The following is a 15,708-nucleotide window of genomic DNA, read 5'->3' on the forward strand; positions in this document are numbered from 1 at the left end:
ACTAGGTCACAGTGCACCACATAGCTAATAGTCAGCAATCATGGAAATGGCAGAACAATGAAACATCACATTATAAAGTGCTCGCTAAAGGTATTCAAGACTATACAAACATTTCCGAGAATTTTGCTCTTCATAAAAATTTGAGATGATCTTTGCAAATTTGCAGAAAGAAAGACAGAAGGATTTGTTAGATAAAGGATACAATCTCTGCATTTAGCATTGCCTAAAAGTCCCAGAAATCAACCACTGTGACATGTTATTTCCCAGAAGCCATCAACACCAAAGATCCTTGTGTTGAGGAGAGTTAAAATCTGACACATCTAAAATAAATCTGACCGTATTCAGCATTAAGATAAGTAATGAACATGCATGAAATAAAAATTCACATTTTAAACTATTTAGCGTGTGTTTTAATGGCTGCTATGGGCAATTCAATCACTACTTTCCACTAGTTTCCATAAATGTCCCTATGATAACCTGTTCACATCATGTTTTTGTCTGACAATGCTTAGCGTGTTCAGGGGGAAGGCACCTGATGTACACGCTAAACATGTCCTGACCCTTCCATCACCAGATGGAGGCCAAATGGGTGTCCTTCTGGTCTCCGTTTAGCTGGTATACATCGCTATACTTCTTAGATCAAGTAAGAAAACATATGCAAAACAGGGATGCTCAACCTGCCGCCCTCCAGCTGTTGCAAAACTACAACTCCCAATAGCTGTAGGCTGTCCAGGCATACTGGGAGTTGTAGTTTTGCTGAAGGGCCGCAGGTTGAGCATCTTCTGCATTAAACAAATCCTTTTTTTTTTACATGGTAGCCTATGGGCGCCCAACATATGCATCATGAGCTTATTTCCAACAAATGCCTTTATAGCCTATGGGTGACACGTGCACCTCTTCCGTCACATCTGTCTTATTAACTAGTTGCATTCCTCATGTAATAGAAATTCTGGAGCATCTAGTGTTATGACTCTATGTTGTGTCATTGCTCTATTATTCCTGATAGAAGTTGTGAAGGGATTGCTAACAGTTTACAATGAAGTTTCAGATGGGTGTTACCAGTTGGGGGGGGGGGGGGTGTCCCTGCACATTTCGATACTGGTAACACTGATTGGATAGTTTCAGATTGTGCTGGGACACACCCCTAACTGGTAACACCCATCTGGACCTTCATAGCAAACTGCTAGCAATTCATTCATAACTTCTAGCGGAATAATGAAGGAATGGTACAACATAGAGTCATAAAAATAGATGCTCCAGAATTGTTATTACTTAGGAAATGCGAGTGGTTAATAAAGCAGACGTGTCAGGAGTGGTGACAGGTCCTAACAATGCTATCCATCACCCATAGGCTGCAATGGCAACTGTTATAATGGATACGGCATGAAAAGCTATTCAAAAGCTTATGATGTGTATGTTAAAGGGATGCCTATGGGTATAACCTATGGGCGATGCTAGTATCAGCAATCTGACATGGTCTCTACTTAATGTATATGCTGGAAGCTTTTTCTGGCATATACGTTAAAGAGAGACAAGAGTGTGATGTGAACAGGGCCTTAGTATAAACACTTAAAAAAATTAATTTTAAAAAACTTGCCAGAAACGAAAGTATTACGTCCACAGCGTCTATTCAGATAAACACACAGAAATGCCTAGATTATATTACCAACCTTTCACGAAGTAATCTCTGTTTGGACCAATCAATGCATTATATGGGTATCCATAATAGGCAAGTGTGTAGGGGTCACATGAGTAAACATAATTAGGCTGAGTGACCTCGGTGGGGGTGGTCGTGGCCGGAGCTCCTCCTTTAGCAGCTTTCTGGTAACGTGTGTACTGTTCTTTATCAACAGGTTTGGCCAAAGTAACCTCTATACAAGATCCTTCTAGTTCTGTCCCATTGAGGTTTCTCATTGCCTGGACTGCATCATCTCGACTAGTAAAATGCACAAAGGCATAATCACGAATTTTCTTAACGCGCTCTACACACCCTAGATTGTACTGGCCAAAAATCTTTTTAATTGTATCCTCAGAAGTTTCAATCATCAGGTTCCTCACATAAAGAATTTTTACAGTCTCCATCACATCTTCATCAACATCAATCTCTGGTTCTGCCCAGTCGACAGCAATCTGGTGGCCCCAAAGCTGGATTCTTCCGGGCATCAGTTTTCGTCTGGCCATGGCAGCAGCCCTGTGGCTTTCGTATTCAACAAATGCAAAGCCTCGATTTTTCATCTTATCAGCAGCACTAGCATAGACAATGACATCTAAAACCCCTTCTGTGACTTTAGAGATTTCTTCCAAGATCTCCTCTCTCTTCTTCATCTTGGGAATGCCCCCAATAAAAAGTCGACAGTTATCTACGCTGCAGCAAACACCTAAGAGCCTTCCCGGTCTTATTTCATAGTTGTTCAGTTCTCTGACTGCCCTCTTGGCCTCGTGCTTCTGAGTATACATGACAAAGGCATAGCCTCTGTTCTTCCCATCAAAGTCCATCATTAGGCGCATTTCATAGATCCTACCTACACTTTCGAAGACTGGAACAAGCTCATCCTCATACACATCACGCGGTATTTTTCCCACAAACACTTCACAACCGCGTGGTGGATGGAGCCCTTCCCAACCTGGTGGTGGACCTCCATATTTCCTCTGCCCATTCTCTTGGACCATTGCATAACCTGTACGTTCCATGAGGGCAATGAGAGCAGCTTCGTTTGGTGCACCCACAACTCCTTCTGTGATCTTTGATGTTGACATAGTAGAATCGTTACTCATTATGGCAATGGAATCCTCTGCTGTCATTATGCCAAAGTCATGCAGTACTTGCTGAAACCTAATGAAGAAGAAGAATGGCTGAGAATGAATATATGAGCCACTGATACGGAGAAAAAAAATAATAATAGCATTTAAAATAAATCTTTCCTCTTCCTTTGTCTAAAACTGCTTCCCAGAGCAAATTAGTCATGAAAAAAAACTTGGCTAAAGTAGAACCACTGGAAAAATCTATGAAGAAACAGCAGCTACTTTGGTGGAGAGAGGCACTCCTTATCGTGCAGCAACTTGCACAAGCCAAGGCAGAAACCCTTCACCCAACTGTTAGGAAGGAAATACACAGCTGGGATCATTCTTACTAATACAGAAACATGAATGGGAAATGCTAGCAGAATATTTTTCTTCTATTTTTTTATGTCTGCATTACAAAATGACATGACTATATGTAAATACCGTGGGGCAATTGTTCAGGAGATGGCCATGAGAAGAGAAACATGGCCAAGATCAGACCAGCTTTCCAATATCAGAATCTGTCGCCTCTCCTGACATGTCTGTTGTAGTAACTACTTGCATCCCTCTGGTCATAACGATTCTGGATCATCTATTCTTGTGATTCTATGTGGTACCACTCCTTTATTATTCCCGCTAGAAGTTATGAATAAATTACTAGCAGTTTGCAGTGAAGGTCCAACTGGGTGTTACCAGTTGAGGGGGTGTTTCTGCACAGTCTGACACTGGCAGCACTGATTGGATAGTATCAGACCCCCCCCCCACCCCCATTTGGACCTTGATTTTAAATTGATGGCAATTTATTCATAAACTCCAGCGGGAATAATAAAAGAATAGTCATAAGAATAGATGATCCAGAATTGTTATTACATGGGGAATGCAAGTAATTACTAAAATAGACATGTCAGGAGCGGTGACAGGTCCTCTTAAAATCTTATACATTGTTTGAATGATAATAAAAATCTTTTGGCCTGGATGGATAATTTCTATCTGTTATGATAAATTATAATGATAGTTAACCTCTGGAAGTGAGCAAAACTAGCAAATGATATATGTCAAAAATACTGAAGAAAATGGATGATCATGTGTAAAACTAATTAAAAAAAACTATTCTGTGCATACTGTTAGTGAGAAGTCTTGGAAATAACATTTTTACATATTACAGATCCCTCCAGACATTACAGTTCTAACCACTGGTCGGCCAGACAGACCGAATTCTGATCACATCTGTGGCCAAGGGCATATGTACCGTAGAGGCAGCACATGCCTTGACCCTATTTAAATCCTGCACATTAATGTCGTCTGCATGCTAGTGTTGGTTCCCTTATGTCGGGCGGTAATAATTCAATTAAGAATTATTCATTATGGTCATAAAATAATTCTTAATTGAATTATTACCGCCCGACACTAGGAAGTAGAAAATAGGAAACCGGGCCCTCCAGTCCCAGGAGATAAGCAGTGCGAACACAGCCTCAGTTTAGGATTCTGCCTGGAGTCTCTGTTTTGACCACTATGGTTCTTCATCCTAGGAATTTGCTCTTCTAGGAGAATCTCTCTAATCTCCTTGATCTAGATTCCTAAACAAATGTACGTAGCTGATTTGGATCACAAGCAGTTGGTTGACTTACTGGTTCTACAAGCTTGAAGGCGCAATTATACTTTAATTTGTTTATTCGAATGCAATTGTCATGGTGAGCGCCACATCATCTAAGTGCCAGCGGAAAAACTCACTAAGCCCTAAACTTTGTGACCCTTAATTACAGTATAAAGTGAACTGCAGTGTTTGCTATTGCTCAAATATAAGGCCATGGTTTCAGCCATTAAACACTGTGCCGATAACCTAGTCATTAGATTTTATATCCCAGAAAACCTATTGGAAACACATGCACGCTTGGTCGACAACCAGGGGTTATCCAATATCATAAACAGCCCCCCACCCAATGTGCCGGGAATATAGGGAATATACTTACCCTGCTCCCTGCGCCGCTCTTGGTTCCCTCACCGCCGCAGATTCTCCCTGTGCACCGATAAAAACATCTGGTATCGGGGGATAGGAACCAATGGCAGGCGGGGACGGAGACGAGCCTCGGGGGGTAATGCTAGGGAGACTCGTCCCCGTCCCCGCCTGCCATTGGCTGCTCCCCCCGACATCAGATGTTTTCATCAGCGCACGGGGAGAAGCATCGGCGGTGCGGGGACCAAGAGCGGCACAGGGAGCAGGGTAAGTATATTTCCTGTGAGGGCCCCGGCACATTGGGTGGGGGGCTGTTTATAATATTGGATAACCCCTTTAAAGGAGTTGACCACTTTCCAATTAGATTTCTTAACTGCTGTGTTCCAACAAGGCAACTCTAAATACCCCCAAGTCAATGGGGGACGGATCCATTTTCTATTGTGTCAGAACGGATCCATCTTGCTCCACACCACATCGCGGACAGAAAAACACTGCTTGCAGCGTTATTCTGTCCGCGATGGGAACGCAACCAAACGGAACGGAATACATTTTGGAGCACTCAGTTTCGTTCAGTTCAGTTTTGTCCCTATTGACAATGAATAGGGACAAAACTGAAGCGTTTTCTTCCGCTACTGAGATCCTATGATGGAAATGAAAATGCTAGTGTGAAAGTAGCCTTAGCGGGAAGCTGTATGAACCACTGATTTCTGAAGTGTGTGATCTCCAGTGACTGTCCACCAATGGGGGAAAGAAGGATGGAGTATGCTGGATTTCAACAAGGACAACTTTTTGTTCATCCAACACCTATCGCACATGTATGGCCAAAGATGTGGAAGTGACAATCACTCTAAGCCCCACAAAAAGACGCTCAGAGTGCTGGTAAGTTTGTTTTTGCAGAGAGCACCTGCATTAAAGAAACTTTAGGGATGTTCAACGTTTTTATAGTCAGGTTGGTGCTTGGCAGCTTCTTGCTCCATGTAAGCACCTGTTTGTATAAAACATTGCGACCCTTTTACATATATTACAGTATATATGAAAACTGCACATAAATAAAAAATCTAATCCACAAATACTCTCTGAATTCTTTCTACGGTATTATCAGATCAGCATCTTTGGCCATGTTCACATCTGCATTGAAGGCTCTGTTAGGGGACTCCAACACAGATTCCATCAAAATTGCGGGACAGAATAGCGCAGCATGCTGTCTGGTAACATGCCAGGTCGGGACTTTATAGGCCAATCAGGTCTGTTGGACGCCATTTGCATCCATCATGTGAGTGATTTCGCAGATCTGGTATTTTTTTTTAAGTCTTCTGCTCCTATAAGGCCTCGTTCACATCAGCGTTCAGCCTTTCCGTTCTCCTGCTCCGTTATAGGAGCAGGAGAACGGAAAGGACGGATTGGGCACATAACTGAGGCGAGCAGAGCCTACGGACCCCATAGACTATAATGGGGTCCGTTAGGTTTACGCTCAGAAGATGATTTTGGAGCGGAGACAAAAGTCCTGCATGCAGGACTTTTGTCTCCGCTCCAAAATCATTTTCTGAGCGTAAACCTAACGGACCCCATTATAGTCTATGGGGTCCGTAGGCTCCGCTCGCCTCAGTTATGTGCCCAATCCGTCCTTTCCGTTCTCCTGCTCCTATAACGGAGCAGGAGAACGGAAAGGCTGAACGCTGATGTGAACTCAGCCTAAGAGAGCAGAACAACAGAAGTGTGAATGTGGCCCTGGCTTGTTTTTACCTGTTGCATATGTACACAGTCTTCTGCATGGTCTATAAGGGAAATCCATTTATGGCCTTTACTCCTGTTTTCTTGCCCATAAAATGACCTCATTTAGTTTAAAACCAGAGGCCCACAATCACGTTCACTATTAAGAGGCAAATTTCTCAACCCTTTCACCCTGAGGCAAAATGTACCAGGTCAGACTGGATTTTCCTAATTTACCCTGATTGAAATCTAGCCTTATGGGGCCTTCTCATGGTAATGCACATTTTCTAATTACAGGGACACACTGGAGATTTTCCCGTTGTACTACAAGGACAAATTAGATGCACATAAATAGGGCGGAACTCTTTTACTCCGATAATCCAGAGAGTCTAATAATCTGACACTTATTTCCAGGAAATATAATAATTAAAGTAGAATTATAGAACATATTTACATAATGGGGCTCTACCATGAATCCATTTCTGAAATAAGCCTTGTTTAAAAACTAACAGGAATGTGGAAAAACGATTGCTCCCAGACATGGGTAGAGCCGAGCATGCATATGTAGTGAGTGGGCATAGGGGGGAGGCTGCTGGCAGCTCCTTATCTGGCTACTAACATAGTAGACTTTTTCATGCGCGGATTTGAAATTCGCATCACGGAAAAAAAGAGATGAGCATATCCACTAGTCAAGCAGGTGACTGCACGTGGATTAGCCCCCACTCGGTGGTGTTCATATTGTGACAGCAAATACACATCTGATTGTTAATTTACCCTTTAAGCGCTCATGCATACGAACCGAAATTGCAGTCCCCAGTGTACGGGCACCGTCCGTGTTGCCTGCGCTTGAATGGGTCTGCGATCCGACCACACCCCACAAAAATAAAGCATGTTCTCTCTTTTTGCGGTATGGAGGCACAAACCGAAAAGCCATGGAAGCGTTCCATAGTGCTTCCGTGGCCTTCCGCCCCATGCCTGCATTCCGTATCTTCCGGATTGCAGACTCATTCAAGTGAGGTAAAGGGTCCGCATCTGTGATATTTGTACTTTGTATGGGGTCAAACATTTCACTTTTGACCTACCTTTCACCATAGCCCTTAACTACTGACTCTGGACACCCAATGGGGCACATGTATCAACTGGTGTAAAGTAGAACTGGCTTAGTTGCCCATAGCAACCACTCGACTTCCACCTTTCATTTTCCAAAGGAGCTGTGATAAATGAAAGGTGGAATCTGATTGGTTGCTATGGGCAACTAAGCCAGTTCTACTTTACACCAGTTTTGATAAATCTCCCCCACTGGCTACATCCTGGATGCTTATATGGTTTCAAATGCAACTCCTGCTACGGTAACATATATTCTACACTGAGCATAATCAGGGGTTCCAATATTTTCCAAATTCACATATATTTAATACAAAATACCCAAAACAAGAAAGATTCTGTGAATATAATCAACCACAAATATCATGCCAACAGCCTTTTCTCTTTCGTTCACGGCATACACTGCACAGCATGTACTATAGCATGTGAACATCATGGAAAACTATTCATGTTAATAAATATAGCGGGTATTTATCTAAATTGGTTGGATAAGGTCATGTTGTAATAGAGACCCATAAGTTACACTTATATGCCACCATATATAGGACCTACGATCCGTGGAAAACCACTGAAGGGTGAATACACAATGGGGAAGATTTATAAAAGGTGGTGCAGAGAAGAACTGGCTTAGTTGCCCATGGCAACCAATCAGATTGATCCTTTTCTTTTCCAAAGGAGCTCTGAAAAATAAAAGGTGGAATCTGATTGGTTGTTATGGGCAACTAATTCTGTTCTACTCTACACCACCTTTGATAAATCTCCCCCAATGGAGCAAACATGTGCGTCATTCACGGACGTGTGAAATAGGCCTTAGTGTGGTTTTCTTGGCGCTGCCTTGTCCCTAGCAGTAAACGCTCTTGGATCTGACCTTTTCTACATATGTGTTGCTCTGCAGAAAGCTCGGCTGCATTTCTAGTTACTTATTAATCCCAGGTACCAATGACTGACTTGTACAAATCAAGCATTTCACCGGCTGCTGATTTCAGGGTAGGGGGTGGGGTGGAGGCCCAATCTTGATATCTGTATTTCTGTCAGATCGGCAGAACGAAGCTGCAAAGTGCAGCAATTTGAGAGCGACCTCTGATCTGAAATGTTTGTCTAACCCTTTTTATAGGAATTGTGAAATGAAGGTTTACAGGGATTGTAAAGGATTACATGAACCGTCACCCACTTCTGCACAGGGTTAATGTAATAAAAATATTCAAATGTTTAACTAGGGTTAAGGGAGAAGCCATGAGATCTTTGCACCTTGCATGATTTGGGGCAATTTACCACATGCAATCATACATCTCTAAAGGGTATAATGATAGGTGACAGCAGTAGGGTTAGTTTCAGCTGCAGGTTTAATCATTTCACTTCCTCTTGCAGGATTCTGCTGTCACACAGCTGCGGTTTATCACCTGTATACGACTGCAATACCCAGACCCTCCACACATCTACTAGACCGCGCTCACCATAGAGTTCTATGTTCAGTTCGGTAGAACCACGAGGGGTCTGGTAGTCATGTACATAGTATCATGTCCATGTGAATCCCTAAGACCTCATTCACACGTCTGTGTCCGTGGCGAAGTCTGTGATAAGATGGTCATTGATTCATCGGTGAAGATTTTTGTTAGGAATCCGTGTTTGGTCCATGTGTCCGTTTTTCGTTCTCTGTGTTCCAAAGACACAGAACAGAGAAAAAATGAATTTTCAGAGAATGTCCTATAAATTGTCTGTGAGTCATGGATAAAACACCATGGTGTCTGTGTTTTTCATGGACCCATAGACTACAATGGGCGTGATGGACGCATAAGCATGGACAAAAAATAGGGAATGCTTCTGTGCTTAAAGTTCCAGCCCACGGGCCATACTAAATCATGGATATGCGGATTAAAATGAATGGATACATGAGCTGTCCATGGAGAACACAGACAGCACATGTCCGTGAATCTCTGACGTGTTGTTAAGGCCTCATGCACACGACCGTTGTGTGCATCCGTGGCCGTTGTGCCGTTTTCCGTATTTTTTCGCGGACCCATTGACTTTCAATGGGTCCGTGGAAAAATCGGAAAATGCACCGTTTTGCAGCCGAGGCCGTGATCCGTGTATCCTGTCCGTCAAAAAAATATGACCTGTCCTATTTTTTTGACGGACAACGGTTCACGGACCCATTCAAGTCAATGGGTCCGTGAAAGAACACGGATGCACACAAGATTGGCATCCGTGTCCGTGATCCGTGGCCGTAGGTTGCTTTCATACAGACGGATCCGAAGATCCGTCTGCATAAAAGCTTTTTCTGATCTAAGTTTTCACTTCGTGAAAACTCATTTCCGACAGTATATTCTAACACAGAAGCGTTCCCATGGTGATGGGGACGCTTCTAGTTAGAATACACTGCAAACTTGGTACAAGACTGCCCCCTGCTGCCTGGCACCACCCGATCTCTTACAGGGGGATATGATAGCACAATTAACCTCTTCAGGTGCGGCACCTAAAGGGGTTAATTGTACTATCATATTCTCCTGTAAGAGATCAGGGCTGCCAGGCAGCAGGGGGCAGACCCCCCCCTCCCCAGTTTGAATATCGTTGGTGGCACAGTGTGTGCCCATCGCCCCCCCCCTTCCTCCCTCTATAGTTAAAAATCGTTGGTGGCACAGTGTGTGCCCATCGCCCCCCCCCCTTCCTCCCTCTATAGTTAAAAATCGTTGGTGGCACAGTGTGTGCCCATCGCCCCCCCCTTCCTCCCTCTATAGTTAAAAATCGTTGGTGGCACAGTGTGTGCCCATCGCGCCCCCCCCCCTTCCTCCCTCTATAGTTAAAAATCATACTTACCTGCTTGCTGCTGCGATGTCTGTGACCGGCCGGGAGCTCCTCCTACTGGTAAGTGACAGTTCTTTAGCAATGCACCGCACAGACCTTTCACTTACCAGTAGGTGGAGCTCCCGGCCGGTCACAGACATCGCAGCAGCAGGCAGGTAAGTATGAATCTTCTACAATTGTACTATTGCTAAGTAACCATGGCAACCAGGGATGCAGTAGCTTCCTGGTTGCCATGGTTACCGATCGGAGCCCCAGCGATTAAACTGGGACTCCGATCGGAACTCCGCTGCCACCAATGATGGGGGGGGGGAAGATGGAGGGGGGCGATGGTGGGCGCACACTGTGCCACCAACAATTTTTAACTATAGAGGGAGGAAGGGGGGGGGCGGCGATGGGCACACACGGTGCCACCAACGATTTTTAACTATAGAGGGAGGAAGGGGGGGGGTGATGGGCACACACTGTGCCACCAACGATTTTTAACTATAGAGGGAGGAAGGGGGGGGCGATGGGCACACACTGTGCCACCAACGATTTTTAACTATAGAGGGAGGAAGGGGGGGGGCGATGGGCACACACTGTGCCACCAACGATATTCAAACTGGGGAGGGGGGGGGTCTGCCCCCTGCTGCCTGGCAGCCCTGATCTCTTACAGGAGAATATGATAGTACAATTAACCCCTTTAGGTGCCGCACCTGAAGAGGTTAATTGTGCTATCATATCCCCCTGTAAGAGATCGGGTGGTGCCAGGCAGCAGGGGGCAGTCTTGTACCAAGTTTGCAGTGTATTCTAACCTGAAGCGTCCCCATCACCATGGGAACGCCTCTGTGTTAGAATATACTGTCGGAAATGAGTTTCACGAAGTAGCTCATATCCGACAGTATATTCTAACGTAGAGGCGTTCCCATAGTGATGGGGACGCTTCAAGTTATGTTCGGGTGTCCGCCTGGCCGTGCGGAGGCAAGCGGATCCGTCCAGACTTATAATGTAAGTCAATGGGGACGGATCCGTTTGAAGATGACACACTGTGACTCAATTTTCAAACGGATCCGTCCCCATTGACTTGCATTGTAATTCAGGACGGATCCGTTTGGCTCCGCACGGCCAGGCGGACGCCAAAACGACTTTTTTTTCATGTCCGTGGATCCTCCAAAAATCAAGGAAGACCCACGGACGAAAAAACGGTCACGGATCACGGACCCACGGACCCCGTTTTTTCGGACCGTGAAAAAAAACTGTCGTGTGCATGAGGCCTAAGGCTGTGACCAACCTACATTTAAAGTGGTTTTCTGGTAATACAGAAGTGCCTGCACCCTGCTCCCTGAAATAGAAGATTCATATTTATCTGTTCCACGCTGCTCTGGTCCTTCAAGCTGCCCCCATCTTCTGGTCCCTGGACATGGTCACATGCACCGCTCCAGCCAATGACTGGCTTCTGCTTGTGGCCACATCACTGCTGAAGGGAGCACGTGACCATGTTCATGCACTGCCTGAAAAAAACGGAGCAGGGACTGGAAAATTTAGGCAGCGGGGGGCAGCTTGGACGACCAGAGCAGTGTGGAGCAGATAAATATGAATCTTCCGTTTAAGGGGACACAGTGGGGGCACTTGCTAAAAAAAAAAAAAAAAAAAAAAAAAAAAAATGTATTACTGAAAAACCCCTTTAAGCTTTGCACACACTTTAAAAAGGTGTTGGCTGAATGTTTGTTCGGTTGACAGCTATTCCTTCCTTACCACCCCATACATATGCATGCTTGGCTTGGTAGAGCATGCGTGTGTTATCAACAGGGAAGGGGAATAAGCCGTTGGCAGACACCTCCATTTGCTGGGGCAGTTGCTTTCTCCTCTCTCTGCTGAATGAGCATTGAGGGTGTGAGGACACCTTTAGTAACAGTAATAAAAAATTACAGAAAGGCAAAAAGAGGATTAGCATATGAAAATCAAGGGGTTCTTTGCTTTGGACAATTCCTTTTTGTTATTAGGGTCTTGCAGTGATAAGCGTGATATAGCAATCAGCTGCCATCTTTGAGCGAAAACTGCAGTAAGCGTTCAGTTCCACTACAGCGCCTCCATAGGGGGAATGAGGCATTACACAGCTCCCATTTAAATCAATGGGCTGTCCACGTAATATAAGATGCCCTTGACAGCCCCTGTAATATACTGTTTTCTTGGTCATGTAAGGTTTTCATGGTCATAAGGTACAGCTTGACCGTAGAGCGGCCATGAGAACAAGCGCCTACAACCTACTGTGAGGTTCAAAGACAGGGAGGCAGACGGCAAACAACTAACAGTCTGAAATGACAGAGTCGGGGAGCCATATAATGGGATTAGACCGGTGAACAATGCCTACATTGTTAATGAAAAGACAGGTAAGGAAACTCAGGGCGGCACAAACCATTGTTCATACTTTCAATGGACTCCACTGAAAAGAAAACCTAAACTATTTACCACTGAATGGATTTAGCCAAATTAAAGGGGGAATTGAAACTAATGACTAGATTAGAAAGTTTACTCCACCTCAGATTAGACTTACCTCCTATCAGTCACATTATCTTATCTGTTGTTAAGTGCTACACCATGTAAAAACAACGCCATAGACAAACACGTAGCGGTCACTCCCCAGGACTTGTTACCTACTCAACGTCTTGTATCAAACTGCTTTCTGATTTTACATCAGTATGGTAGCCATGACAGGAGTCTGAAGGCACTTCCCATTTGTGTACAAAGCATATGACCATAATTAATAAAAGTTCAATAGGGTCACTTATTTTAGTACTATGTCTCATAGGGAGCATACAGCCATATGTTCAAGACATATTTCTAGGATTTGTTCCATATGGGCTTGTAGTAATAGTGGTCACAGAGGTGTCGATAATTGGGCCCAAATACAAATTACTGCTATTCAAAATTGTAGTACTATGCAATCGTTTCGATCTTGAATATTTTTCAGATAATATCATATTGTTCATCTGGTAGGGATCAAACTGTGTTGCCTTCATCACCTTTCACCATGTATATCTCCCCAGGTAAGCATTAGTATGACCATAGTAACCAACATAAAAATCAGCCAAAAATCTAATTCTCAAAGTATTTGCACACATACAATTCAAGGGTAAATAGTCTCTATTCATAGTCTGCTAATTCTGCCCACCTTTGTTCCCTATTGCAGCGGCATCTCACCTGCCAAACGAGTTTAAGTAGGACAAGAAATGACTCTATTTCAGCACACAGGCTCTCTGAAAAAAGTTATGACATTTTCAAAGGCGTTAAAGGTCATCCTAAAACTAAAAGTTCACGTTACGAATTCTGATAGAAGGCTGAACAATCTACTTCTGCAGCTATGTATATACAGAAACTACAGCAGTTAGACATGTTTGTCCTCGATATACTTCATTGCCATTATAATTACTCACAATGAATGTCCTACGGGTCACATAAGCTTAGCAGGTAGTCACCAGACTCAGGATTCTTATCGAACGCTATGGTACAAATGATCTGAGTCCAAATTTCCAAAGAAAAATCTATGCGTCTTGCATAACATGTCATTAAATCTCCATAAAACTACATAAGGAATACAGATTTATTATTGACAGTCAACCTTCAACTGGGTAACAGCCAATTTCAGCCATGATAGAACTGGCGACTATGACATTGCACATATTCCCATTCTATTCCATATCAAATGTAGTTTAAAAGAATATAACCAAACTTACAGTATACAAGCTTTTCCATACCTCTCAAGCCTTGCTGACAGGTCAGTAGCACAGAACGCCTCTGCTGGAGGAGTCACTCTCAGTCACAGGATTTTTAGCTCATGCCTATGTTTATTGGTCAGCAGCAAAGGGCCATTTACATTCCTTGGAAGGTATTTGCTAAGGGCACCTGAATTGAGTTGAGGTAGGTGTGGTTGACTAGGAGAAGGGCGTAACTTACATCTCCCAGATGCTGGACAGCTTGAAAGCACCTTCACAATGAACGTACAGCTCACATTCATTTTCTTTGGTTATTTTTGTCATAACAAAAAAAATATATTGAGACCCAACCATAAAATTTCCCAAAGAGCTCGGAATTTTGTATAAATATACCCTTTCAAGGTATAACTACTATCAGCAGGGAAGTGATTTAAGTACAAACAACTTTACCCTAGCACAAGGCGTTGTGCAAACAGTGTAACCTAGCAGATAAGATAAAGCAGCCAATGAGTTGGCAGCACAGATCTAAGATACTGGACACAAACCCAAGATCTGCACATGAGCCTCATGGAGCAAAGAGCCGTCTATGAACCCTCACTTCAATGTCATATTGACACGTAGGACTTGTTCATCTTCAGATTTTTAGAAAAGTTGAGATAAATACAACCATACCAGCCATATAACCATAACCTCATAATCTAGTATGTGATCAGCCTTTGCTCTAAGAGGATGGACATTGAAGACAGAAGACATGAGCTGTTTTGGTTTTTGAGAGACACCAAGAGGACTTTATAATGGATGACTGATGGGCATACACAAAAGGTCTACTCTAAAGAGGACTGTCCTAGTAACAGGTGCCCCAGAAACGTATTTCACATTAATTTAGTCAGCCAGCTGGTTTACAGCAGGCAAGATGTATGCTATGAGAAGACAAGAACGTACACAGCCAAATGAGTTAGTTGGAAGGCACTTGTTAACTTATATACATTATCTAGCTGTGCTACTATCATTGATGTCATTTCCTCATGTTTCACTTCATAGCTCTGAAGCTGGCCAGACACATAAAAGCCCTATTTTCACCATTTTAGATGTCCATCTTTTAAAAATTGTACTCCAGCAGTGGTTTCCAATGCCCAACGGCAGACTCCTGACTGCCAAAAATGTGATTACTCAGGTTCCATTCTAATTGGCCATACCACTCGTCTAAGGCATGATCAGCTAGTAATGGCTGGAAAAACTCATTCTGTTGGGTTACATTTTTTAATCTCCCTTATCTGCTTAATTTACTCTGACATCTTGATGGGCAGATCCTTCAAACGAGCGATCAGACATATAATCAGCCACATTTTGGCCAATACTAATCTTATGTATATGGCCTCCTTCATTGTAGAAATGTCACAATTTCTACAGAACTTCTTTGTTCACACCGATAATTATCAGTATAATAACTTCCTAAGGCTAGGTTCATATCAGAGGAAGAGAATACCATAATTGCCGGATATGGCATATGCTGGACACCACTGGCGCCCAATGGGTCCTATTCACTATTAAGGGGTCCACCTGGATTCCAGCATGAATACTTCCATTTTGACAGAGAAAATACTGCATTTCATTTGTTTTTTTATTTTTTTGCTGGAATCTGTGACGGACTACAACTTACACTGT

The 15,708-nt window shown here is 43.5% G+C and overlaps 1 protein-coding gene and 1 long non-coding RNA gene across 11 annotated transcripts in view; one reads left to right on the forward strand and one right to left on the reverse strand.

Annotated features, from left to right (window-relative positions):
* RBM47 (RNA binding motif protein 47) overlaps positions 1 to 15,708 on the reverse strand; it is a 147,969-nt gene that overhangs the window by 13,739 nt on the left and 118,522 nt on the right. For 7 of the 10 annotated variants that reach the window (XM_044298524.1, XM_044298541.1, XM_044298532.1 and 4 more), the window contains one exon: positions 1,671 to 2,833. In XM_044298524.1, coding sequence (XP_044154459.1) covers positions 1,671 to 2,802 — 1,132 coding nt within the window. In that variant the 5' untranslated portion in view covers positions 2,803 to 2,833. Of the gene's footprint in view, positions 1 to 1,670; positions 2,834 to 9,003; positions 9,023 to 14,064; positions 14,207 to 15,708 lie in introns of those variants that run through there. The other 3 variants (XM_044298562.1, XM_044298551.1, XM_044298580.1) reach the window with 3 other exon arrangements.
* On the forward strand, positions 12,629 to 13,618 carry LOC122941381. The gene is made up of 3 exons (XR_006390441.1): positions 12,629 to 12,720; positions 13,302 to 13,377; positions 13,521 to 13,618. It is a non-coding gene; the product is annotated as an uncharacterized LOC122941381 (long non-coding RNA).

Source organism: Bufo gargarizans, chromosome 1, assembly GCF_014858855.1.
Source record: "Bufo gargarizans isolate SCDJY-AF-19 chromosome 1, ASM1485885v1, whole genome shotgun sequence".
Classification (NCBI taxonomy): Eukaryota; Metazoa; Chordata; class Amphibia; order Anura; family Bufonidae; genus Bufo; species Bufo gargarizans.